The 25895-nt window shown below is 44.6% G+C and overlaps 1 protein-coding gene across 4 annotated transcripts in view; it reads left to right on the forward strand.

Moving 5' to 3' along the window:
* The window catches only part of EDRF1 (erythroid differentiation regulatory factor 1), a 46155-nt gene that overhangs the window by 12258 nt on the left and 8002 nt on the right, over positions 1 to 25895 (forward strand). For 2 of the 4 annotated variants that reach the window (XM_049646595.1, XM_049646594.1), the window contains exons 10-24: positions 1138 to 1285; positions 1357 to 1465; positions 1755 to 1866; positions 3311 to 3571; positions 6033 to 6104; positions 6290 to 6440; positions 8445 to 8633; positions 8962 to 9162; positions 10560 to 10778; positions 12905 to 13128; positions 15069 to 15227; positions 15372 to 15521; positions 16824 to 16977; positions 18415 to 18530; positions 19636 to 19787. In XM_049646595.1, coding sequence (XP_049502552.1) covers positions 1138 to 1285; positions 1357 to 1465; positions 1755 to 1866; positions 3311 to 3571; positions 6033 to 6104; positions 6290 to 6440; positions 8445 to 8633; positions 8962 to 9162; positions 10560 to 10778; positions 12905 to 13128; positions 15069 to 15227; positions 15372 to 15521; positions 16824 to 16977; positions 18415 to 18530; positions 19636 to 19787 — 2417 coding nt within the window. The remainder of the gene's footprint in view (positions 1 to 1137; positions 1286 to 1356; positions 1466 to 1754; positions 1867 to 3310; positions 3572 to 6032; positions 6105 to 6289; positions 6441 to 8444; positions 8634 to 8961; positions 9163 to 10559; positions 10779 to 12904; positions 13129 to 15068; positions 15228 to 15371; positions 15522 to 16823; positions 16978 to 18414; positions 18531 to 19635; positions 19788 to 25895) is intronic. The other 2 variants (XM_049646597.1, XM_049646596.1) reach the window with 2 other exon arrangements.

Here is a 25895-nt window from a genome sequence, read left to right on the forward strand (position 1 = left end):
TGTATATGATTCTGATCTGCACCCTGGGTTGGGAAACACTGTACCATTATCCTAAATGGCAGCCTTTAAGGAGAGGCTGGGGCAGGAGGGGGAGGTGCGTCAGAGGGAATCCCAGAGCCTGGGGACTGGAATAATGGTGGTATCCTTGCCTGAGATGGGACACTGAATTGGTTTAGGTGAGGAAGGGGGTCTCTCTGCGATCGTGTGTTCTGCTTGAAGAAAGCATCGAAATGCCCGTGAGCATTTTGAAGTTGCAGGCTTTAGAGAAGGTGGGGCTAGAAAGAGAATCTGAGGCGCCATCTGCTTGGATACTGTTGAACTTCATCACCATGGGAATCTTCACCTCCAGTGTTGGAGCCTTTCCCCATGTGGGTGAAAGGGAAGGGGGCATTCAGAGGGAACGAGATCCCCAGTAGCACGGTATACAATCCAGGAGAAGAGCATCTTAAGGAAGGAAGTTACAACTTGGGGCTTTAGGTGAACGAGAGGGATGAAAACCAACCTTGGGAGACTGTTGGTCTTATTTTCCAATGGCTTTGGAGTTTCTTAAAGTGTGGTGAGAGGCATTTAGGGAAGTGTGAACAGAAGAGAAGCTAGAAACATGGAGATCCTCTAAAAGTCGTGGTAGTCGTGTCCACGCAGCCTGCGCTCTCACTGCCGCCTCCCAGCCCTGTCTCCCTGTCTGCAAAGGGGTAGAGTCTGTGGCCTCAGGGAAGAGGACGGTCTACCGAGGAGACTGTCCAGGGGAGTCCAGTGTCTGGGGGGGAAGAGCTTGCTGGGTGAAGTCCGCCTTGTCTACCACCCTCCCAGGTGAAAACCACTAGGTGGAGAGAAGAAAGGGTGTGCTATGAGCTGCTGCACGTGAGGACCGGAATAGGATCCCGCCTAAATCTGTGGTTCTAAATTGGTGGTGATTCTCGCTTGAGACTCACTCCTGCGGCAAGCGACGGCATTGCCGACAGGTGGGTCCCATTTCCTTCAGGACGCTGGAGCCATAAAAAGACTGAGAAGCAGCGCTTGAAACTCTTCCAGGCCGCAGAGATCTCTGACTGCAGGATCTATGCATTTGGTTCCTTTTTAGTAAGAGAAGTGTTGCCGCCTAGGTGTTTTCCTGAAAATGTATTCTGTGTTTTGCAGAAGTATGAAATGATAAAAACAGAAGAGATTCCCAATTTGGAAAACTCGAACTTCTCTACGAAGGTCATAAAAGACATTGCACAGAATATTTTATCGTTTCTGAAATCTAACTGTACCAAAGAAGGACATACCTATTGGCTGTTTAAAGGTAAACGAATTCTTGAATGACCAATAATGATGGAGCGACTCCAGTAAACTGAGGTTTGTTTTCCTTTTCAGCAAGTGGGAGTGATATAGTGAAGCTCTACGATCTCACTACTCTTTGTGAAGAAACTGAAGACAAGTACCAAAATCCGTTCACAATGCCGGTGGCTATTCTCTTATATAAGTGAGTGCTTGGAGAAGTAAACTGAATTAAATTTTAAGGTGTATGGCCACACTGTCTAGGTTAAATCTCTTAAATACCCTTTCGGTTTTTGTGGGTTAAGAGACGAAGTATGTATATATGTATACAGACTCTGTCGCTGTCCACTTGTAGGGGGTGAATGCCATATTCAAAAGATACGGTAATGGTTTCTTGTATGTCGTATACTATTAGAAGGTAGGAGGAGTATGCTTATACTTGAGTCTCGCAGAGAATGAGGAATGGGTGTGAAATGATACAAATATTTTTCTAGGGTTGCTTGCAACATGATGATGAAGAAGAATCAAAATAAGAAACACTACGGGACTATTAGAACATTGCTTCTTAATTGTGTTAAGTTGTTGGACAAAAGCAGACATCCTCAAGTAAGATTAACATTTACGTGTTCTTGAAAAACAGCCTAGCATTCTGATAGAGAATTGTTGCCTACACATTAAAGCTGCTAACGCATAGTCTGAACTGCCCCATTACGGCAGCCCGTAACCACATGTGGCTGCTGAGCACTGAAAATGTGCTTCATCTGAATTGGGATGTGTCTTAAGTGTAAAATACACATTGAATTCCGCATGTTGTGTGTACACGTTGCATGTTGAAATGATCATGTCTTGTGCAGTGGAACAAATACATTAACATTAATTTCCCCAGATTTTATTTTTTATAATTTAGGCACTAGAAATTTAAAACTTCCTATGTGGCTGGCTTCCATTACATTTCTCTTGGATAGCCCTGTTCTCTAAATTTAGGACTCCCGTAATTTTAACTGAGTAGTGCTGTTTTTTTCCTTTTGTCTTACCGCGTCTAGAAGGCAGAGAAACTATTTTACGGTATTTACAGTATCTTTTAAAAGATCCATTTACACACGTGGACCTTGTTATCACTTTGTTGTGTAAATTAGGTTCGCACTCCATACTTAAATGTACACAGCCTCTCTCAAAACAATCCTTGAGCCGCGTGCCCCACGATTTCCCATTCTCCTTACCCTCAGGTGTCTGAATCCGACAGCGACAGCGGCTTTGTGGTTTACTGCTAGTTGTATCCCATTTACATTAGAAAAAGTTGTGTCACGTGTGCACTTTTTTTAAAGGCCCAAGTTAATTGTCGCCACATCCAGTTTGACTATAACAGTTTATCCTAGAGACTAAACCAAGAGAAAACTTTTTTTGAAGAAAAGTGGCAAAATAATTTCTGACTTAAATATTTAATTGATGGAGGTGGTGATATTTTGTGGAAATTGGATAGTTTATGTGAAAGTTGGAAACTGGTGTTAAAATTATTGAATGTGATCAAGAATTAATAACACATAATAGAGTGGAATAATAATGGTAATACATAAACACTAATTTTACAAGATGCCCGGATGGACTTTTCCTTCATTAAGCTAGTGGAGGTTTTTTTCCCCCTAGAACCAAGGATCCTGTAACATGTATTAGTTGCTTATTAAAACCCTTATTAATTCATAGCTTATAAAGAGAAATTCTGGTTTCTCAGCTAATGTGGAGTGTTCTCTTGCTAATACTTCAGTTAAAACACTACACATGTGAAAACTTTTGTCACCAGTTGCCCCCTTTTTTAAGACGGTGGGCTGGGGATGGAATAATTTCGGGAAATAAACATACCAACCCAGGAAGATTTTATGGCAGACCTTTGACATGGGACCAGTTCTTTCTGAGTGTGACGGTCTGGTGGAAAAAGCCTGTCGCAGACCTCCAGAAATCTATTAGTACAGTAGTAACATTCATTCTGCTTTAGAATGCTCAGTTCTGATGACAATCACACATATTTCTCTTTTTTTTTTTTTCTTTTTGTAAGATTATTGCTTCAGCCAATTACATGCTTTCAGAACTTTTTCAATTAGATGAACCTAAAAAAGAAGAAAGTTCAGAATCTCCTTTAAATGAAAATTCTGATGAAAGTTACAGTGAAGAGGAGGAAGAGCTGGCAGACAGCGATGAAAATGGATCCTATGGCACCGGTTCTGATCCATCGGATGATAACAAAGCAGTAGCTATCATTAAGTCTGTTGGAGAATTGTCAGTTCCGGAGAAATACAAATCCATTCATCAAATCCGAGTAAGCGTTTTTGTTAAAGTTTTACCAGTGGTTAATTGAATACAGCTAGCCTCTCAAAAGAAGGCATTACTTCGGGAGATCCTTTATGGTCCGGGGTCAAATTTGTAATTGCCCCAGGGTAACTGATCCAACATGCAGACCGATGGCGGGCGATGTGCAAATCGCACATCAGTATACTAATTTTTATGTAGGAGACTTTCCTTTGCAGTGACCAGTAGGTAGTCCTGTCTCCTCACTAGGGTCTTCCTTCTCCGTTTCTGGGTTGCTGGGAAACTGCATATATTGCTTGGTGAACGTAGAATAAGTAGACGGGAGGTGGCTCATTGGTCCATTTGCGAGGAACCTGGTTCCTTATCCCAGGGCTACAGGACAGGACTTTTTCAGTGACTGGACCTTGTCAGCTCGATTGAACATATCTCTGTCCTGGTCAAGGTCTGGTCGACTCAGTGACTGGGCCATGTCAACTAGGTTGGACGTACCTCTGTCCCGGTCAAGGTCTGGTCGACTCAGTGACTGGGCCACGTCAACTAGGTTGGACGTACCTCTGTCCCGGTCAAGGTCTGGTCGACTCAGTGACTGGGCCATGTCAACTAGGTTGGACATACCTCTGTCCCGGTCAAGGTCTGGTCGACTCAGTGACTGGGCCATGTCAACTAGGTTGGACATACCTCTGTCCCGGTCAAGGTCTGGTCGACTCAGTGACTGGGCCATGTCAACTAGGTTGGACATACCTCTGTCCCGGTCAAGGTCTGGTCGACTCAGTGACTGGGCCATGTCAACTAGGTTGGACATATCTCTGTCCTGGTCAAGGTCAGATAGACCCTAACAACTTCCCACCCTTGGATTTCTGGTGATGTGGATTGCATTGACTATTCTTCTACCGTCAGTCTTTCTCCAGACATTAGAATGAAGTTTCTCTTTCTGAATCATAACTACCTTCCAGTCCACCCTGTGATCAAATCCAAGTCAGCCTTAAAAGACACTGGCTATTCGCTGAACTGAGTTATGGTCCTATTTACAAATCCTCTCTTAACGTAAGCTCAGAGTTTAAACTTTCAGGTGGAAACTTTATATCCGGGGAAGCTTTTAGAGGACCTCGCTGTCCCCATAAAACATTGCCTAGCTTTTTGACTTCCTGCACTCTCCCTCTCCTTTACCTTCCCCTCACCGCCTTTTTTCCTGCCTCGAGCTTGTCAGGATCATGCCCAGTGGAGGCATCTGCCGTTGCTTGTGCTCAGCACGTCCCGGAAGTTTGCGTGGTTGCCTTTCTCTAAGCCTTAAATCCTCATGAAAGTGTCGCTCCTTTCAGAGACCTAGACCACTCTGGCTAAAACCATGCTGTATTTTTCTGTCCTTCATGGAGGTAGTGATCTGTCCCTGAGGTTTGTGTTTGTTTTCCTTTCACTAAAACAGAAGCTCCCCGTAGGTATGGACATTCTTGTGTCTCCTGTGTCTAGAACACATAATAGGTGCTCCGTAAATACTTGATTAAATGACTGTGGGAAAAGTTACTGTCCATCCGAGTTTTCGTGCACTTTCAGCTTGAACTCCACAGTAGAGTTGAAAAAACTGTTTTCTCTGATTGTAAACAGAACTTCTGCAATCAATAATTTAATGTATTTGGGGAACTGCGTTGTAAAGACCCTGGGTTTATGGGTCTTTTAATTAAAAGATTTTAAGTAGGTGATAATTAAAGACGTAGTGATACGTTAGTTGACTTTTTTTTTTTATACATAGACCGTGATTTTTATTGCTATCCGAGGCACTCAAAAATACAGTCATGGTATTCCTGTAAATGGGTCTTTAGTGAGCCTCGCCTTATAAAACATACTGTTTGAAGTACGGTCAGCATGGCTTCCACACCTCCGTTTCAGCCTCCTGTGTCTGTGGACAGATTACTTCACATCTGTGCTCGCTGTAAAATGAGAACAGTGATTCCAGCCTTGCAGGAGTCCCCAAAAGTGACCTGCCTCACAGAGGCCCCTACACGTACTATCACTTAGTAGATGTAGGTCGTTAACTGGTTCTGCTCCTACTTAAGCACATAAATTATACGCCGAGACCACTGGCGATCCTCATTAACTTATTGCCAAATTGGGGTACTGTTAACTGCGTGTTGCCAAGTAGCCGTGCTGACCAGGGGCCACATTGCCCTCTGAGATGGGGTACGCGTTTACCCAAAACATTACGTTCTTGCTGTGTCGTAACAGAATTATGTTTAAAACTTTAAGAATTGAAAGTCACATACACTTGGGAAGATCTTTTCATCAGGCAAGATTTTTGTTGATGCTTGTATCAATTTAATGTGCGGTTAAGGCAGTACGTTACCTCACGAAGCTGAATGCGTAAGCAAATGTTGAAGTTATTGACGTGTGGAGTTTTAGTAATTCCCAGGAGCTGAGAGCTGTGGAATTTGTCATGGGGGCGGCCTACTAATCACTTGAAATGTCTGTTTCTGAAGCCTAGTTGCACCTTTCCGGTTTGCCATGACACCGAGGAGCGCTGTAGACTTGTGCTCAGCTATGTTCTGGAGGTAGGCCTTCGTTCAGTCTTCACTGTTTCGGTGAACTTGCACTTGGTATGCACATGGCACTTGTTTGTTGGTGACTAAAGTCTATTTTCAGAGTGTAAATTTTCCTACATGTGTTCAGTGCCTTGTATCTCGTTGACAGTTGACCTTCCATTATGTGTGTGATAACTGTTTCTCCTTGCTTAAAGGGGCTAAAATCTGTGGATAGCAGCATTAAAAAAGAAAGCGATCTTCCTGCAGCTGACCCCAACACCCCGATCCCATTAAAATATGAAGATGAATCCACAAGGGGGGGTCCTGAGGGTCTGGAGAAGCAGATGGCCTTGTTTTTGGACAAAAGTAAGTTGGATTGATGTGCAAATAAGGACTCTTCTATAGAATGGTGTACTAGTCCTTTATCAGTGGCAGACTTCTGTCAATTAAGGCATTCATTGAAAGGAATTCAGGAAAAGGATGCCATGTGAATGGAAAGTAGGGGGAAATATCGTTTCATTCAAAGTATAAAACAGAGGATAATTTTGATCCTTTATAGCTACTCCTAATAAGTTCTCCTTCCCCCTGCAGCAAAGAGCTGATGCCTTCCGCCCAGTAGGGTTCTCCTAAGAAATGACTTCAGTTAAAGCAGCTGAGTGTTGAAGAGCAGACTTAGGAACCAAACTGCCTCGCTTCAAATCTTGGCTTTGCTAGGGCAAGTTCCACTTCTTTGAGCCTTGTTTTCTCTCCAACTGGAGACAGTGGTGCCTGTTTTAAAGGGTTTTATATGGATCAAATGAATTAATACATGTCAAGTGCTTAGAGTCGCGGCACACGTAAGCCCCATAGAGTTGTTGGCTGTTGTTACCCCGTGGTTCTTGAATAAGCCAGAAAGGTCACTTATACGTTGTCTGGTTGGTTCCTCAGGAAAGTCACTTCGTGAAGAGCATGTGGACTTTTGAAAAGTCTGTCTTGTTTAAAAATGTTTTGGAAGCCTGTGTGTATGAAATACCAAATGCTTTTCCTGACTTTTCTTCTCTTCGTGAACATAAGTTGTAGGTGGGGAAGTAAATTTATTTCCCTAGCGTTGATGTAGTGCTTGCTGTGTGCCAGGCTTGAGCCCCTCTGCAGTGAGAACACCAGGACTTGAGACATCGCTGCCTTTTTTATGGTATTTTTTTTTTTTTTTGAAATGCCTTTTCTTCCTTCCTTTCTCCCCAACTCAGCTGTTGAAAATCCCGTTGATGTATGTTCAAGATCTTTATGCTCCCGTCTAGTCAGAATTGATTCTCTTAACCACTTTGTCCTTGAGCACTTAATTTTGTCTTCTGCTATAGTTAGTTGTGCCGAATGGTTTTCTGCGCGCACACCAATATGGTTGTGAGCGAAAATTGTGTCTTCTTCATCTCTGGTGTTCTCGCAATACCTCAGGTGCAGAAAGTTCATGCGGTAGCAGAGGGAAAAGAAATCCATGCATTAAAAAAAACCATAATAGAGATTGTGCCTTCATTGCTTTGAAAGACTTGTGTCGTTGCTGATCGAAAAAAGAGAATCTTGAGGCTGAGAGACTGGGGAGGGAGGGTTCCTGCAGCCATTTTGTTTTCATCTCTGTACTTGCACTTAATCGATTTTGCTGTGGTTTATGTTAGCAGCCCGTCTGCACCTCTGCTCTGGGAGATCTTCAAGGAAGGAGGCCATACAACATCATGTCACTGTTTCTGGTGCCTAGGACGGTGCTTGGCACAAAAAACGACCATTTGTTAGATGAAGAAGATAGTAATAGGCTGGACTTTAAGTAAAGAGTGTTCCTGGGAGAGGAAATCGGCGGGGGGGGGGGGGGGGGTGTGTGGAAAAAATAGGCCTCTGTGTAGGCAACAAGCAGTAACTTGACTTTGGCCGATGGGTAGTAGGGGTGGAATACCACGGAGGAAGACAAAAACGTCCTGTAGGAAGTGGGGCTAAGGCGCATAGACAGGATTTAGTAAGAGGTGAGAAACCATTTCAGTGTTCTAGAACAGGGGTTCCACCGCAATTAAAGTTTGTTTTAGAAGGGTAAACTTTCTGGCCGGTTGGCATGTAGACTGGAGAAAGGACAGGCCAGTCATGAGTTTAGTTACATGTGACCCTGAAAGAGAATGACAGAGTTAACGGCTGCAGGGAGCAGAAAGCCTTCAGAAATCCCAATGAGGGTCCATTGAAACGCTGCCATTATACTCTATTGTTAAGTAGTAAAGCACAGTAGTTACCGGTCTTGTTGTAGTTATGGTACCTAAGCCTGGACTGTTTCTGGCAAGAAACAAATTATTTTTTTATGGTGAGACTTAGGTTCAAATAAAACGTGCTGCCTTCTCTCCCCCTCTCCTGTCATAGTGGGCTCCCTTCAGAAGGGTAATTATTCCAGTCAATCTGGAATGATCCCTGGTTCTTGGCAACATAAAATGAAACTCCAGCTGATTCTCAAGTCATCAAAGGCCTATTATGTTTTGTCTGATGCTGCCATGAGTCTTCAGAAATACGGAAGAGCGTTACGATACATTAAATTAGCTTTGCAGAGCCACGGTAAGTCACTGTAAATTAATATGTTTAATAGGCATCGGGAGGGAGAACAGAAAAGGCATCTGAGTCACAATGGAATTTCACTTCTGTTTCTGTTGTAAAACTTAATTTTGAAATAACTTTCTGTTCTTGAGTCTGTTACTCAGTATTTTATTTTCTGCTCTGAGTGGTTAATTATCCCTTCCTTTTGACACCTGGGAAGCCATATGTAACGTAAGAAACTTCGGTACAGTGGTACGAAGCTCTCAGCTAGTAACAGATTTTCTTAATATTCGTTATGTTAATTTTTCACGCACCAGTGTCTTTTCTCTTTGCCGTCCTTTCTGCCTAGATACTTACTGCTGCCTCTGCACCAATATGCTTTCTGAAGTGCTGCTGTTTCTTTCTCAATATTTGACGCTCTGCGGTGATATCCAACTAATGCTGGCCCAGAACGCAAACAACAGAGCCGCACATCTTGAGGAGTTTAATTATCAAACAAAAGAAGACCAGGAGATCCTGCACAGCCTCCACAGGGAGTCCCCGTGTCAAGGTGCGTCGGCCAGGCCTGTGACGCGCACCGACCGGGGTGTGTCCGGAGAAGTGGCGGGAATGTTAGCGTTCCGATATTGCAGTTCTGTTGTTCTGCTCTCTTAACTTTAAAATCGAGTGTGATTCCGTGTGTATTTGCGCGTAAAGTGGTTTCGAAATCGTTCTAGTTGTAAAATTAGAGATTCTCAAATAACGATAAAATAAGCTCTAAGTCAGCTGTGTTGACCTTTTACTCCTCTTTCCGTCCAGGTTTTTCTAGGTGACCTTGCAGTCCACTAACCAAGCCGTGATTTTCTTTTGAAAAGGAATTAACAGTTGGAAAAAGTGAATGAGTTACCTTCTGAATGATTTCCAGGGGCTCAGATACAGAGATCATTTTTTAAACTTCGTTCATAGCTGACTATTTTAGTGAATATATATATATTTCTTCTGGAGTTGTGAGATATTAAAGCTCTGAAATCGGAGTATTATTCCTAGCGGCTGTATCCCTGCCTCTTTCGGTACAGTCGTCAGCACACTGCAGTTAGGGCAGTAAGTGAGCCAAGAGATCAGTCCTTTTACTTACCATGGAATTGTCTTCTTTTGCTCCTGAAATGTTTATTACCTGATATCCACCTCCCAAAAACTTTTGGACATGTAATGTCTAGAGAAGTACACTGGGGAGAAATGTAGTATTTCTTCATTTTTTTGCCCTCTCTCTTCCCCTTCTTTCCTTCTGAGTTTCTCAAATGATCATTTTATTTTCATACACACAGTGAGAAAACCTTCAGTGTGTTTTTACCACTCCCATCAAATTTCATTGAAAACACTCGTTTGTGAGCGTGGCATTCTCTCATGTTCCAGTGTTAACGGCAGTAGCACTCCCTTTTCCCTTCTTGAATGTTGAGCCCTGCACTTAAGTCTATTCCATTCCCACTCCATAGCATGTTTAAGTCTTTGAGCTCAAGTCTTTGAGCTAGTAGCTTCTTCAATGAGTTAAACTTACATCGCAAGCCATAATGTACTTAAATAGCCTCTGGTAGCAATCCGAGCTTTATTTCAAGAACTATTTCCATTGATTAAAAAGAAAAAAAAAAGATTTACTCTGTATCCACAAACAACTTTAGGCTTGTACCAGTAAGCAGGTGTACTTGGTAAAATCCAGGTCTTGGGAAGTTTTTGGTATTTTTAGGAAAATATTTCTTTATTCAAACATTAATATCCCAGGAAAATATGGTTTTTTAAATAAAGGATCTTTACTTTGAAACTTAAAATTTTAGTTGCATTGATTGAATCTTAGGTTTATATAGTATTAGATTTATTTTGTGGTCTTAAAAATGTGAGATTATGTAGATACTAAGGAAGAAGGGTTCATGTGACTCACGGTGATTTTTTTTTTTTTTTTTTTTTTTTTTTAAGGATTTGCATGGGCAACTGATTTGTCTACAGACTTAGAGAGTCAGCTTTCAGTTAGTTGTAAGTGTTATGAAGCTGCTAATGAAATCTTGCAATTTAGTGACTTAAAAAGCCAAAACCCAGAACACTATGTACAAGTATTGAAGAGAATGGGTAATATCAGAAATGAAATCGGTGTGTTTTACATGAATCAGGCAGCTGCACTTCAGAGTGAGAGAGTAGGTGAGTATCTCTTTGGAGTCCTCTTTATTGCCTATTCTGGTAGAAAATCATGCTGGTTTTGTGGTTTGGGCAAAGACTTGTGGCATTTGATTTTGTGTATAAAGGGGTGCTCTCTTAAAGAATCTTTTATTCTTAAGTTCTCGAGAAATAAAAAGCCATTGCCCTTTGAGAGTCCTCATTTCCATGTCCTCCATTCTGCATCTGATCCGTTCAAAAGTGAAGCGCACAACCAGCCGGTGCTAGGCTCTCTCCTGGGTATGCAACTGAAACCTAGTTTCTCTTCCGTGTCAGGAAGCCAGATGGAAATGTAAATCTTTGGAAAATGCCATGAGCACAAGTGCAGTCCAGAAGAGTGGGGACAGGGGTTCATTGAAGGTGTGAGGTTCTTGGAGGGCTTTTGGGGAGAAGGTGTGGTTCGAGCAGGTTGGTACGTGATACACAGGATGTCGGCAGGCAGATACGGGAAAGGGGGTGCTGTCCACACTGAGTAGGCAGCCTAGAGAAGGAGCCAGAGGTGGTGCGGTCCAGTGGGTGGTGAGAGTAACGCGGGGGCCTTGTGTGATTCAGGCACAGGCTAGTGGATTCAGCTGGGCCCACACCGAGTTTGAGATACCAGTGGACATGTGAGCAGAAGGTCTCGCTCAGTTGTTGGGTTAGAAACCTGGACTTAGAGCTATTTGGGATAGCAAGGCGCAGGTTGGGGAATCGCTCGGATGGAAGGTGGGGGGATAGTTGGAGCCGTGAGAATGATGGCAATGTAAAGACTGGACCCGGTGTGAGGAGGCGAAGAGCTGAGAGGAATGAGGACAGCAGGTAATCGAGAGCGAGAGAGAGTGTGAGTGTGTGTGTGCGCGTGCGTGCGGTGGTCTGTGGCCTGTGCTTGGCACGAGAGATACAGAGGGTCCGCGCTTTCTACAGTGTTGCCGTATTGGGAGGTTTGGGTGGCTCAGTTGGTTAAGCGTCCAACTCTTGATTTCAGCTCAGGTCATGACCTCGTGGTTCATGAGTTCAAGCCCTGTGTCGCTGTTAGTGCGGAGTCTGTTTGGGATTCCCCCCCCCCCCCCCCCCCCCCCGACTTGCACTTGTAAAAATAACTTTAAAATTTTAAAAAGAAAATGTTATTATATATTTTTGAATGTTTATTTTGAGAGAGAGCTAGCAGGGGGAGGGGCAGAGAGAGAGGGAAAGAGAATCCTAAGTGGGCTCCCGGCTGTCCGTGCAGAGCTGACACAGGGCTTATCCCGGGAGCCGTAAGATCATGACCCGAGCCGAAATCAGCAGCCTTAACTGATCGAGCCACCCAGGAATCCACATGCGTATTTTTGATTGAGAAGTAAGAACCTGTGCTTTTAAGGTGCGTTTGGAGGAGGAAGTTGGTGGTGAAGGAGCATCAAAGCGATAGAAACCTAGGAGGGTTGGATACAACACAGATTCCACCTCTCATAACTCCATGGGACCATGTGTTTTGAATCTTCATAACATCGTGCTTTGTCAGATAATTTTATTGGCTTGTTTTATTAGTTAAGAGTGAAGAAGGGCCACGTTTTCATATTGTATTAGTCTGCTCAGGCTGCCATAACAAAATAGCATAGATTGGGTGGCTTAAACAACAGAAATTGTATTTCTCACAAGCTGGAAGCTGGAAGTTCATTATCAAGGTGCCAGCAAGGTTGGGTTTTTCTGAGGCCCCTCTCTGTGGCCTGCAGATGGCCACCTTTTAGCCATGTCCTTAGTTGGTCTCTCTGTGCAAGCCCTGGTGTCTGTCTCTCCTCGAAAACCACCAGTCATGTTGGATTAGGGCCCATCCTATCCTCCTCGAGCTGTAGTTGCCTCTTTAAAGGCCCCGTCTCCCAATACAGCCACACTGGGGGGTAGGGCCTCACCGTGAATTTGAGGCGAGTGAGGACAATGATAGCAGCTCAGCAGCTCGCCGTGGTGACTCCGCTTGGCCGCTTCCTTAGCCGTCCTGTCCCTCCCCTCCTCCCCTCCTCCCCTCCTCCTCTCCTCCTCCCCTCCTCCCCTCCTCCCCTCGTCCCCTCGTCCCCTCGTCCCCTCGTCCTTCCCTGGGACACACGGGGTTTACACTGATGTCCGCTTACGTGTGGTTTTTTCTTTTTTGTGTGAAGTGAGCAAGAGTGTGTCTACTGCGGAGCAGCAGCTGTGGAAAAAAAGCTTTTCTTGTTTTGAAAAAGGAATCCACAACTTTGAGTCAATCGATGATGCTACAAACGCTGCCCTTTTGTTGTGTAACACGGGGAGACTCATGCGAATTTGTGCGCAGGCGCACTGCGGTGCCGGTGATGAATTTAAGCGGGAGTTTTCACCGGAAGAAGGCTTGTATTATAATAAGGTAACACACCTGCTTCCATGTCGGACGTCATCCACTTCCGCCGAATCGGCCCTCAGCTTTGCCGTGGCTCCAGGAAAACACCATACATCTGATGAGAGCTGTGGCGATGGTGTGTGACGAGACAGTTACAAGGCTCAGAAACCGACCCTAGGATGTGGAGAATTGAGTATAGGAGCTGGCGTGTTGAAAAGACGATCAGTGGGTTGTGTTGGCATAACCAGAGAAGACATCAGGGGGCAGGCGGGGTAAAGGCTGACATGAAGGGAAACTGGGAAAGTGCCAGGAGAAGATGAAGGAAGAGCCTTTGGGACGGGACGGGACTTGCCTCGCACGATACAATAAGCAGGAAACACCGAGTAAACGATGGACACGTGTAAACGTGTAAAAAGAATGGTTTTTAAATGTATAACAGAAAGCAAAATTGAAAAGCACACCACAGTCTCGTGAAAATATTTGTAACCTATGACAGGTCAGAGGTTAATAAACCCTTCATATATAGGGAAGAGTTAAGAACCGTCGAAAATAGGGGCGCCTGACCGGCTAAGTCGGTAAAGCACGCTACTCTCGATGTTGGGGCTGTGAGTTCGAGCCCCACATTGGGCATGGTACTTACTTCAAAAATAAGATAATCATTGAGAATAAACGGCCCCAATAGAAAAAAAGGCAAATAATCTTGAACAAAAAATTGGTGCACGTTAAAAAAAAATGGTTAAGATGTAAGAAATTTCAAATTTTACATTTTTATGAAATTTAAAAATTGAGTTTCTTTTGTCTATCAAATTACCTGCAGCGTAGGAGAGGGGGAAGGAACAGGCGCGCTCCCTTAACAAGTACTTCAGAGCTCTCGGAGCATGCTAGTGAAGCATGGTCACGGCATGCGAGGTTGTAAAGGGAAAGTGACTGTGTTTCAGGGGTTTTTTCCCACTTTACAGATACACAGAGAGTAGATAGTTACAAGACATGTAGAAATTATTGCCGGGCGGTGGAATTAAATGTGATTTTATTTGCTTAAATGTAATGGGCGTGCCTTTCAGGCAGGGGGCGTGGGGGGTTGCTTTTTTATAGTCAGGTAGCAGCGATTTTTTATCCTTAGACTCTTCTAGTTATTTTTTTTCTCGTTTACTAGTTATACAAACAAATTTTCGTTTAAGAAGGAGAAAAACGAGGGGCACCTGGGTGGCTTAGCCGGTTGAGCGTCCGACTTCAGCTCAGGTCATAATCTCTTGGTTCGGGAGTTCAAGCCCCATCGGGCTCTGTGCTGACAGCTCAGAGCCTGGAGCCTGCTTCCGGTTTTGTGTCTCCCCCCTCTCTGCCCCTCCCCTGCTCATGCTCTGTCTCTCTCTCTCTTTCTGTCTCGAAAATACACAAATGTTTAAAAAAAAAAAAACTATAAAAAAAAAAAGAAAAACCAAAGGAAGAAAATGCATCCTCATGCATGAGCAGAAGTCAGAAAGCACCAAGGCTTAGGGACTTGCCATGGAAACGTGGACTGGCGTGCGGCCAGCCACTTTAAGTAGCTTTTCTTCATTGAAACCGTTTCATAGATCGTTTGTTCCTTTCATAATATTGCCCTTCTGTAAATTGTCCCCAGATCAAATCAACATCTGGGTGACTTAAAAGGATGTTTTATTTGATTTAATTTTTTTAATTTTTTTTTTTTTTAACGCTTATTTATTTTTGAGACCGAGAGAGACAGAGCATGAATGGGGGAGGGTCAGAGAGAGGGAGACACAGAATCTGAAACAGGCTCCAGGCTCCGAGCTGTCAGCACCGAGCCCGACGCGGGGCTCGAACTCATGGACCGCGAGATCGTGACCTGAGCCGAAGTCGGCCGCCCAACCGACTGAGCCACCCAGGCGCCCCAAGGATGTTTTATTTTTAGTATGCTGTTGGCATAGATTTAAACTGAGTGAGAACTGTGTCTTTCCCTCCCCGCACAGGCTGTTGATTACTATTTGAAAGCTCTAAGGTCCCTGGGAACGCGAGACATACACCCAGCCGTTTGGGATTCAGTGAATTGGGAACTGTCCACTACTTACTTTACTATGGCAACTCTGCAGCAAGACTACGCGCCATTATCTAGAAAAGCTCAAGAGCAGGTAATAATATTTGCTGGGCTAGAAAAGGAGTCTGCAACTTTCAGCCTTTAACAGATACTGAACATATTTTCCTTAACAAGCAGTAAATACTTTTAAGATTATAGGCTTGTCATTGTTTTCTCCTCCCCCTTAAAAAAAACCCAGATTGAAAAAGAAGTCAGTGAGGCTATGATGAAGTCCCTGAAACACTGTGATGTGGACTCGGTGTCTGCTCGACAGCCTCTTTGTCAGTATCGAGCTGCGACCATCCATCACAGGCTGGCGTCCATGTACCACAGTTGTCTGAGAAATCAGGTACTGCCTTTCCGACCTCAGTTCGATGCCAAGTCCATTTAGAAGCGTTCTGGCTGTTGGTCTTCCATTTCAGTGTGTGTTTGTAATGCCGCGTGTTCTGTTAGCTGCCTTCAAATAATTTGGAGTGTAGGTAATTTTTCCCTCTCGCCTGCGCTGCATTTTTTCCTCTTACAAGTTGAGTGGGTATTAGTTGACCCAGTTAGGTCCCCTCTGTGTGCTCCCCCTCCCTGCTGAGTCTCCCTCCACACCCACCCAGAGTAACTGCCGTCCTGGACTTTTCCGTTATGTACCCTGTTGGACCACTTAAAACAGTGTGTTTACATTTTACCTGGTTGTGAACTTTATAGATCAGATCATACCGTACACAGTCTTCTGTGGTTTATTTGCCTTTCCCTGGACATCGTGTTAGTGACATTCCTCCCGGTCAGTGCATTTTCTAGTTCAGTAGCGCTCATTTAATGACTGTACCACAGTTTGTTTATCCTCTCTGTGATTCCTGAACTTTTGGGGCCTTTCAGTTTGAGGCTATTAGGAATAATCTGTGATTGTTAATTATTTATTATTTTTCATTAATTATTGATAGCTCTGAACAGCCTGGTACATGAATCCCGGTACTCAGATGCATGTGTGTCTCAAGAATCCGTTGCAGCCCAGGTTGATGGTGCATTCCTCCAGAGAGGTTGTGTGGCTTCTACCAGGAATCTTGTGTTGGAAGTTTCTCAGGGATGTTTTTTGTTTGGTTGTTTCCCCTCCCCCCCCCTTTTTTTAAATTTGTTTGTTTTGGGTTTTTTGCTCAGGACCAAGATAATTTGTCTTGCAGTCCCTTGGGCATAGGCTGCGTTCTGGGTACCCTCAGCCTGAGAATATTGTCCTTTTGAGGTCCAGCTTAACCACAGAGGATTTCTCTTCATGTTCCACTGCCCCTGGACTCTCTAGCCCTTGCCCCGGGAGGTCCTAATCAAAATTCAGGCGTGTCCAGGTGGCCTGATATCCCCAAGGCAGAAGCAAGCCTTAGCGTTCCAAGACCGTGCGATGGGGAAAGAATTTTCTTTTCAGCACATGGTGCTAGCACAGCTGGATGTCCACATGCCAGAAGAATGCACTTGGACTCCTACCTCACATCATATACAAAAATAAACCAAAAGCGAATTAAACACCTAAACGTAAGAGCTAACACTGTTGAAGACTTCTAGCGAAACAACACTAATGTTTAGTGATCCAGAGACTTAGTTAAGTAGTTATTGTGAAATAACTGAAATACTGTGAAATAACTCAAGGCTTAGGATTTGTTTTTGATTCTAGGTTGGTGATGAACATCTTAGGAAGCAGCACCGGGTGCTCGCAGATCTTCATTACAGCAAAGCTGTTAAGCTTTTTCAGCTTCTGAAAGATGCTCCTTGTGAACTACTTAGAGTGCAGTTAGAAAGAGTGGCGTTTGCGGAGTTTCAGATGACCAGTAAGTCTTACGTTTTCATTTCTCATGTTTGTGGGCATCGACTTAGTGTGGGATCCTCTTAGAGTGAGGCAGACCCAGAGATCTCTCTTGATTATAAATAACGTTTTCTTTTTAATTTGCCATAGTTGATGACTTTGGGTAGGGGCCAGAAGTCTCTACACTTTTTGAAGTTTAGAAAATGGATTTGATTACGTTCAGTGACCTATTTATTTCATAGAAATAGTGAAACGTAGCCCCCGCTCCCTTATTTGAAAAAATGGGGCAAGTCAGTTGAGACCATCAGAGATTAAATCATCACGAACGACTTAGGAAGGGAGAAGCGGTGGTAACGGAGCAGTGAACCCCTTGAAACACGGTGGGTATGGGCAGCGGTGAATTGTGGCAGCAGAACCGTAGGCCCGCGCAGGGCACAGATCCGTGGGAAGGGAAGGGCTGGACGAAAGCGAGCGTGCCCGCTCTGTCCGGGCTCAGCCACAGCAGGGAGCAAGCTGCTGCCGCACACAGAGGGTGTTTGCCCGCGTTCTCTCACTCGCGCCCACCTGCTCCCTTGTGCAGAGGGGTCCCTGGAGACCTAGCTCTTGTGCGGTAGAGACACACGTTCATTTGAAGTATGGCTGCTCATTTGGTTTTCTTTCAGTTGTTTTCTTGTATAAAATTAAAACAAACGTGCTACTTACCCACGTGGAGGACTCTTCCAGGGGAGTGTCCCCCGAAGGATGCACAAGGAAGTCGCGGCACTGCGGGCGGGGCGCGGGTGGCCGGGAGGAAGTCTCTCACCGGGCTGTGATTTAGACTTGGCGCATCTGTGAAAGCATGGCCTGTTCAAAGCCGGTTTTAAAAATCGTGTTTACTGAGAGTACGTCTGTTAACATTTTGCCATCCTACGTCAGGATTAACCGCCACACTCTCTGGGAGTGGGTTTTGGGTGACCTTTCTTGATTTACATCTTTGAATTTTCTGCCATGTTTGAATTCCTTCGAGAGAGCAGGCATCATTTTCATAAAAACAGTAGATAGTGGGAACAAATTTGCTGAGATAGGATAAGTATGGTTAATTTCCCTTTAAAAATTGAGTACCAAAAAAAAAAAAATATATATATATATATATAGAGAGAGAGAGAGAGAGAGAGGGAGGGAGGGAGAGAGAGAGAATAGAATAGAAACATTTGCTTCCAGCTGGTTTCTTTGCCTTAACACTCAGGTCTTTCAGGGAGGTTGGGTTGTCACCCTCACAGAACCAAATGGTGTAGCAGGGAGACCGTTGTGATTTTTGCTTTGTCCAGGGATAATTACTAAAAGCTGGATTGAGAAAACCTGTTGAGATTCTCATGAGCTACCTTTACGGGATTCGAAAATCAATGTTCAGTAATACATTGACATTGGAATGGTTTCTAGATTTATATTGAAAGGGATGATCATTTTGTGCTTCATACTGTAGGTCAGAATAGCAACGTTGGAAAATTGAAAACACTATCTGGGGCTCTTGATATAATGGTGAGAACTAAACACGCATTCCAGCTCATCAGAAAGGAGCTTGTAGAGGAATTTGACCAGGTAAATGGAGAAATATTTATCTTTGGTTTTTGTGTGCCTTAAGCTAAATGGTGAATGTATATAGTGGGCGTACGGTGGGGGTGAGGTATGTATATTGTGTGTGTATATGCATATATAAATGTATGCATACATATGTGCTTTGCATAAAAACACATTAACAGTGATGTATTATATTTTCTTGGTGGAATTATTAAACTCTTTAAGTTGGAACAATAGCTTTATGTTAAATACTTTTTTCTTTAACCACGTAGACCTTAGTAAGGCTCTGATAGTGTAACGTCTCTGTTTTCTTTTATGGTTTTGTGTGTGTGTGTGTGTGTGTGTGTGTGTGTGTCTTTTTTATCATTGTTCTGGTTTGGTTTTGTTTTTTTAAAGGAAGTGACTGGTTGTTGGGTTTTTTTTAAGTTTTTTTTTGAGAGAGAGAGCAAGTGCCAGAGGGGCAGGGAGAGAGTGAATTCAGAGCATCCCGATGCGAGGCTCGAACTCATAAACCGTGAGATCGTGTGAGTCCAAGTCAAGAGTCCGACACTGAACCGACTGAGCCGCCCAGGCGCCCCTGTTGTGTTTGTTTTTAAGAAAGAGGCACGTAGCTCTTGTATAACTTCCGGTAAACTGCCAGGGAGCAGTTGAACGATGAATGGGCTTCAGCAAGCTCCTTGGAAAGCATCTCTGGTTTGCCTGGCTTTCCAGCATTCATGCCACCTTCTGCTGGGGCGAAAAGCTTCCCCGAGTCCCCATCGCACGCCAGCCTGTCCAGCCCCGCTCTGTCACACCCCGTCGAGCATCCGTTTTCCTCCTGCTCTGTCAGTGTGCACTCGGGGGAAGTAGGTTTCCATTCAGGATTAATTCCTACATAAGTGCCTGTTAGGTGTGAGACATTTTTCTCGGCTTTTAGTCTGTCGGATGATCTCCAGGATGAGGGGCTCGTCAGGGCCCCTGCCACCGACGGGCTGTGCCTGGGGGAAAATGACCTCGGGTCTGCTTTTGGTTTGTTTTGTTTTTTGGCTAAAACGCTTACGGGGTGGACAGCACCGCAGCCCCATCCCTGGGTGCGGAGCCGTAATCGTCCGCTAGCTGAGGCGAAGTGACCTTTTGTCGTTGGTAGCCGAAGAGTGATGAGAGCGCTCCAGCCGCTGATCCTTCGCCTGGTCTCAGTCGAGAAGAAGTGATCAAGCTCCTCAGTATATTTGAATCTCGGTTGTCATTCCTTCTCCTTCAGTCCATCAAACTGCTGTCTTCAACTAAGAAGAAAACGAGGTAAATGGAATTGTTCTCTGGAAATTTCTTCTCTAGCACCTTACTTTGTAGAAAGGTAATTTCTACTGACCCCGGGAAAGGATAGGTTGTATTTGTTCTTGTTTTGTATGTGGGCGACCAGGGATTTAAGTGGTGCTGTGACCTGTTAAACCAGATGAGACTCCTCGCAGTGTGGCCTATGATACAGCGAAACTGTAGAAACAGATCTTGCTTCTAAGAGTAAATACCCTATTGGTTTTAATATTTGCCCTGAGAGAGATGAATGACCCTGGAATGAAGACCTCGACTGTTTCTAGTAACCCTTCTGAGCATTGTCTTTAAGTGGGAAGTCAGGACTACAGTTTTGATACCTGGCACCAAATGCGCCGATAGAAAGGAAGCAATGACAGAATGTCAGAATCCTTGTAATGCCCAAGAACTTGGTGAAAAGAGTGAACGTCTTGGCAAAAAATGTTCTTCTACACCTGTATCAGCTTATACAATTCTGTTGTTTTACCAGACTTCTTATATTGGCATTATTAATTTAACTTGGAATTCTAGCAGTGAGTACTGGATCAGGAAGGTAACATAAATAATGTCTTTTTTTATTAATTTTTTTTTAATGTTCATTTATTTTTGAGTGAGAGAGAGTACGAGCAGGGGAGGAGCAGAGAGGGAGACACAGAACCCAAAGCAGGCTCCAGGCTCTGAGCTGTCAGCATGGAGCCCCGACGCGGGGCTGAAATCCACAGACTGGACCGTGAGATCATGACCTGAGCCGATGTCGGACACTTAACCGACTGAGCCACCCAGGCGCCCCAATAATGTCTTTCCTTTTAAAATATACATACAATCTGGCCATATTACAAAATTTGGAAAATAAGGGGAAAAAATCATTCATCTTAACACATACATTGTCAGTTATCCCATGCATGTTTTACCAATTTATAATCTTCAGATACAGGTAATTTTTGTCTCTATATTTTTTTATTATTTTTTTAATGTTTATTTGTCTTTGAGAGAGAGGCAGCAGGTGAACAGGGGAGGGGCAGAGAGAAAGAGAGACAGAGAATCTGAAGCAGACTCCAGGCTCTGAGCTGTCAGCACAGAGCCCATCTATATTTGTTTTAATTTATACATAGTAAAATTTATTTTTTTGTGGCATACAGTTCTTCAGGCTTTAACAAACACTTAGAGAACTGTGTCTCCTGCCAAAATCACCATCCGGAACCGCTCTGTCACTTCAAGAATTCTCTTTTGCTGCCTCTTTGTGGTCAGCCCCAGGATTTCAGGGAGAAAGCGTGCTGTCTTTTACCATTAAGTGTAGCATCAGCTGTGGGTTTTTTATAAATGCCCTTAATCAGGTTGCGAATGTTCTGGGGTGCCTGGATGGTTCAATGAATTAAGCGTCTGACCCTTGGTTTCAGCTCAGGTCATGTGATCTCACAGTTTTGTGAGTTTGAGCCCCGTGTCGGGCTCTGCTCTAGCTGGTGGCACGGAGCCTGCTTGGGATTCTCTCTCACTGCCCCCCACCCCGCCCTTTGCCCCTCCCCCACTCACACTGTCTCTGTCTCAAATAAACTTAAAAAAATTTTTTTTAAGTTGAGAATGTTCCTCTCTGTTCCTAACTTTTATCATTAGTGGATGTTGAATTTTTGTTAGATGCTTCTGGTCTAAGCATTGAAATGACCACATTGTTTTCCTTCTTCAGTGTGTTAATGTGGGGCTCGTTGAGAGTTTTTTTTGTTTTTTTAAGGTTAAAGCAGCTTTGCATCCCTGATATACACTACACTTTGTTGGGATTTATCATTCTTCTTAATATCCCTGGGGTTTCGTGTACTAATACTTGATTTTTGTGTGTGTTTGTGGGGATGATTCTCTCCTGTTAGTGGTTTTGTCTGCTTTTGGGAGTAGAGCCTGCTGGCCTCATGAAATCAGTGTGCCCGTGTGTCCTCATCTGATTTTTAGAAGTGTAGAACTATTTCTTCCCTAAAGCTTTGTTAGAATTTACCAGTGAAAGGATCTTAACCTAGAGTTGGCTTTATTGAAAATTTTTCACAAAGAGTTTAGCTTCTTTTCATAGATAAAATTTTCTGAGTGAATGAAAGTCTTTTTGTCTGTTGTCAGATGTATAGGTTCACAGTATTCACTTACTATCCTGCTAATGTCTAAAGGTGTTTGTAGTGGTAGCTTTTTTTCATTCCTGATATTGGCAACTTTGATCTCCCCCCCCCCCCCCCCCTTGGTCAGTTTGGTTAGGAATTCATTGGTTGTATTGATTTTTTTTTTTTTTTTAAATTTTTTTCTAATGTTTGTTTATTTTTGACAGAGCATGAGAGGGGGAGGGGCAGAGGGAGAGGGAGACACAGAAACAGAAGCAGGCTCCAGGCTCTGAGCTGTCAGCACACAGCCCAATGCCGGGCTCAAACTCACAGACCGTGAGATCATGACCTGAGCCGAAGTCGGACGCTCAACTGACTGAGCCACCCAGGCGCCCCTCCCCCAGCAGTTTGAACCTGTTGTTCCTGGGTGTCTTGTGATGGTTTCTTCCCTCTTCGGTGTTTTTATTTCTCCTGCTCCATTGTCTCCTGTTTCTCCATGGTCCCAGCTGTTCCTGTGCTAGACTGATCTTCTGCATAGCTGTTAGGAGTTCCCTTGCCTTTGCACCCTTTTTCGGGGCAGCAAGCGTTCAGTGTGATTTCTATTAACCTATCTTCAGGTTCGCTGATTCTTGATTTTAGTCACTTACAGTTGAACTTGTTGCAGGCATTCTGTTTACTGTGCTCATTTCTGCTATTCTTACTGGGTTCTTTGTGTGGGTTCCACCTCTGCTGAAGCTAGCCAGTCTTTTCTTACGTATTGTCCATGTTTTCCATTTGAGCCTTTTGACATAGTGATCCCTGTCCTTCTAAATCCCCTGTCGGAGAGCTCCAGCATCCGTGTCATCTGAGTCTGGTTCTGCTGTCTTACACGTGTGGTTTCCTTACCTTTCTACATCTCTTGATTGTGGGAAACTGGACATCTCAGACTGAGGGGCATCATTTTCATCTCTCAGGAGTTTTTACACCTTTAGGAAGGGGGGTTGAGTTCAGTTTCCTAGTCTGGAGCTGAGCTGTGATTGAGATATTTTTTTGTCACTGTGGTTACTTTTTCACGAATCACAGGCTTCAAGTTCTCGAGCAGTGCCTGGGCTTAGTGTGGAGCGGGTCTCCTGACATCTTTCTTCCCGTCTACTCCACCTGTCGCTTTAGCATTTTCATGAGGAAGGTGTGTGGCACTTCAGAGAGGCTCTGTCTGCACCCTCTTAGCTCTAGTCCGGAGTCCTTGTTCCGTTCCTACTTGTCCTTCGGTGCATCTAGTCTGTTGTGGCGGGAAGGGCGTTGGCCAGGCCTTCTCCTTTAGTTTGGGTAAACCTCTCTTAGGCAAAAACTGGGTCTCTGAGTCTCAGCGTTGGGCCTCACAGTGCCCCTGCCCCAGGTGAAGAGTGTGCCCCCCCCCCCCCCCATTCACTGCTCTGTCTGCATCGACTCTCACCAGTGCCCGAAGGCTGACATGCCTTGTTGCCCTCCTCTCCCTCCTACCCGCTCCGACTCCACCCTGCAGATTAAGGCTTGCTTTTTTTTTTTTTTTGCAACTTGATTTTATTTTATTTTTTTAAATTTTTTAACGTTTCTTTATTTTTGAGACAGAGCATGAACGGGGGAGGGTCAGAGAGAGAGGGAGACACAGAATCTGAAACAGGCTCCAGGCTCTGAGCGGTCAGCACAGAGCCCGACGCAGGGCTCGAACTCACGGACCGCGAGATCGTGACCTGAGCTGAGTCAGCCGCTTAACCGACTGAGCCACCCAGGCGCCCCTATTTTTATTTTTTTAATACAATTTATTATCAGATTGGTTTCCATACAACACCCAGTGCTCATCCCAACAAGTGACCTCCTCAATGCCCATCACCCATTTTCCCCTCTCCCCCATCCCCCATCAACCCTGTTTGTTCTCTGTATTTAAGAGTCTCTTATGGTTTGCCTCCCTCCCTCTCTGTAACTTTTTTTTTTCCCCTTCCCCTCCCCCATGGTCTTCTCTTAATTTTCTCAGGATCCATATATGAGTGAAAACATATGGTATCTGTCTTTCTCTGCCTGACTTATTTCACTTAGCATAATACCCTCCAGGTCCCTCCATGTTGCTACAAATGGCCAGGTTTCATTCTTTCTCATTGCCAAGTAGTATTCCGTTGTATATATAAACCACATCTTCTCTCTCCATTCGTCAGTTGATGGGCATTTGGGCTCTTTCCATAATTTGGCTATTGTTGGGAGTGCTGCTATAAAGATTGGCCATTCCCTGGAGAGGAGGATCTGGGTGGGGTTGCCTGCCCCTCTTGTAGCTGTAGCTGGTCCCGTTGCCCAACCCACACGAAGGGCCATTTTTAGGACTCTCACCAGGTTTTTTATGTGAGCATCTGGTGGGGTCCTTGAAGAAAAGCCTATAAGGCCAGGTGACCTCATCCTATACCTGCAGCTCCCACGGGCCCCACGCTCCCTCACTCGGCCTCTCCCGGCTCGTTCGCTGTTGTAGCTAAATCCTTAGCAGTTTCAGAGTCTGCCGCAGGCCAGGAAGTACTTCTCCCTCTCCCTGTCTGTCCATAGTCTGCAGCCTCGGTGGCCCAGCAACCCCAACCCTTTGATAGATTCCAGCAGTCCCGAACTCCTGAAGTGGTAGTTTGTCCTGCTTTGTGCTGTTGGGTTTGTCCTAAGGGTGGGAATGATGCTCTAGCTGTCTCCGTTCTGAGCAGAAACCCCTCCAGTAAATGCTTTCGAACAATCCTCTGCGGCCTTAAGGAGAGCGTTTGTGGGGCGGAGCACTCAGCGTGGGCGCCTTCTCCGCCCTGTCCCTGCTTCTCAGCAGGGGGTGGTGGTCCGGGCAGCGGTTGGCAGACACCCCACCTTCTGAAGAACCAGAGAGGGAGAAGGCGGAGGGGACCGTGCATGTGGGGACACACGCAGTTGAAAAAGTTAGCGCTTTTCCTGTTTAACGGCAGTGGAAATTTTGAAATGTTTTATTGGTTTCCACAAGGTGGCGACATAAATATGTGTGAGAACCACCAGCTCTTTGTGGGTTTTCGCAAATTGGTGGTCTGAGTAATTGGCCAACGGGTGACAGTTCCGTCCTATGGTACCTTTTGTAAACATACCTGTCCTCTCCTCTGTGTGTGGCCTAAGTAGTTTTATTTTAGTGGAGGGTCTTCTGACCCGTCTTCTCAGGTTATTAATATCCTGTCAAAAAAAAAACGCTTAAAGTTTTTGGGTAGGATGCATGAAGTCCTCTTGTGCTAACTTGTGTTAATTTTTTCAAAATTTATCGAAGACTGTTAAATGTGGTATTCGTGTGCATACAGTTAATATGTTGATAGGGCTCCAAAACAGACTGGTTCCTGAGTCAGTGTGTCTCTTGTGTGTCACTGGCCGGCACAGGAGATACACGTGACTTTGTCGCTAGGAGGGAGACCTGTGCTGTGGCCCTGCTACCTCACCAGGAGTCCAGGAGCGTTTCTGTCTGGAGTAAAAGGAGATCAGAGCTAGACTTGAAAAGAAAGGAAATGCTAGTAGGTTTCTGTTTTGTTGATTTTTTTTCTACCCACCCCACCTGTGCTTTAAAAAAGAAAAAGAAAAACTGAGCTTAGCAGTTAAAAATCTTAATTTTTTTGGGTGTCTGGGTGGCTCAGTTGGTTAAGCGTCGACTCTTGGTTTCGGCTCAGGTCATGATCTCGTGGTTTCATGCCCCACGTTGGCCCCACATTGGCTATACGCGGGCAGCACAGAACCTGCTCAAGATTCTCTCCCTTTCTCTCTGCCCCTCCCTCACTTGCACTGTATCTCTCTCTCAAAATAAATTTAAAAAACTTTTTAAATAAAAAATTTTAATTTTCTTTGAATCCTCTTATGACAATTTCCTCTTATGACAACCATGTGGTTCTGTTAGAAATGCTTTTTTGGCGGGGGGAGTGGGGCTGGGGCCTGGGTGGCTCAGTCGGTTAAGCGTCCGACTTTGGCTCAGGTCATGATCTCATAGTTCGTGGGTTTGAGCCCCGCATGGAGCTCTGTGCTGGCAGCTCAGATCCTGGAGCCTGCT

This window comes from Panthera uncia, chromosome D2 (assembly GCF_023721935.1).
Source record: "Panthera uncia isolate 11264 chromosome D2, Puncia_PCG_1.0, whole genome shotgun sequence".
Taxonomy (NCBI): Eukaryota; Metazoa; Chordata; class Mammalia; order Carnivora; family Felidae; genus Panthera; species Panthera uncia.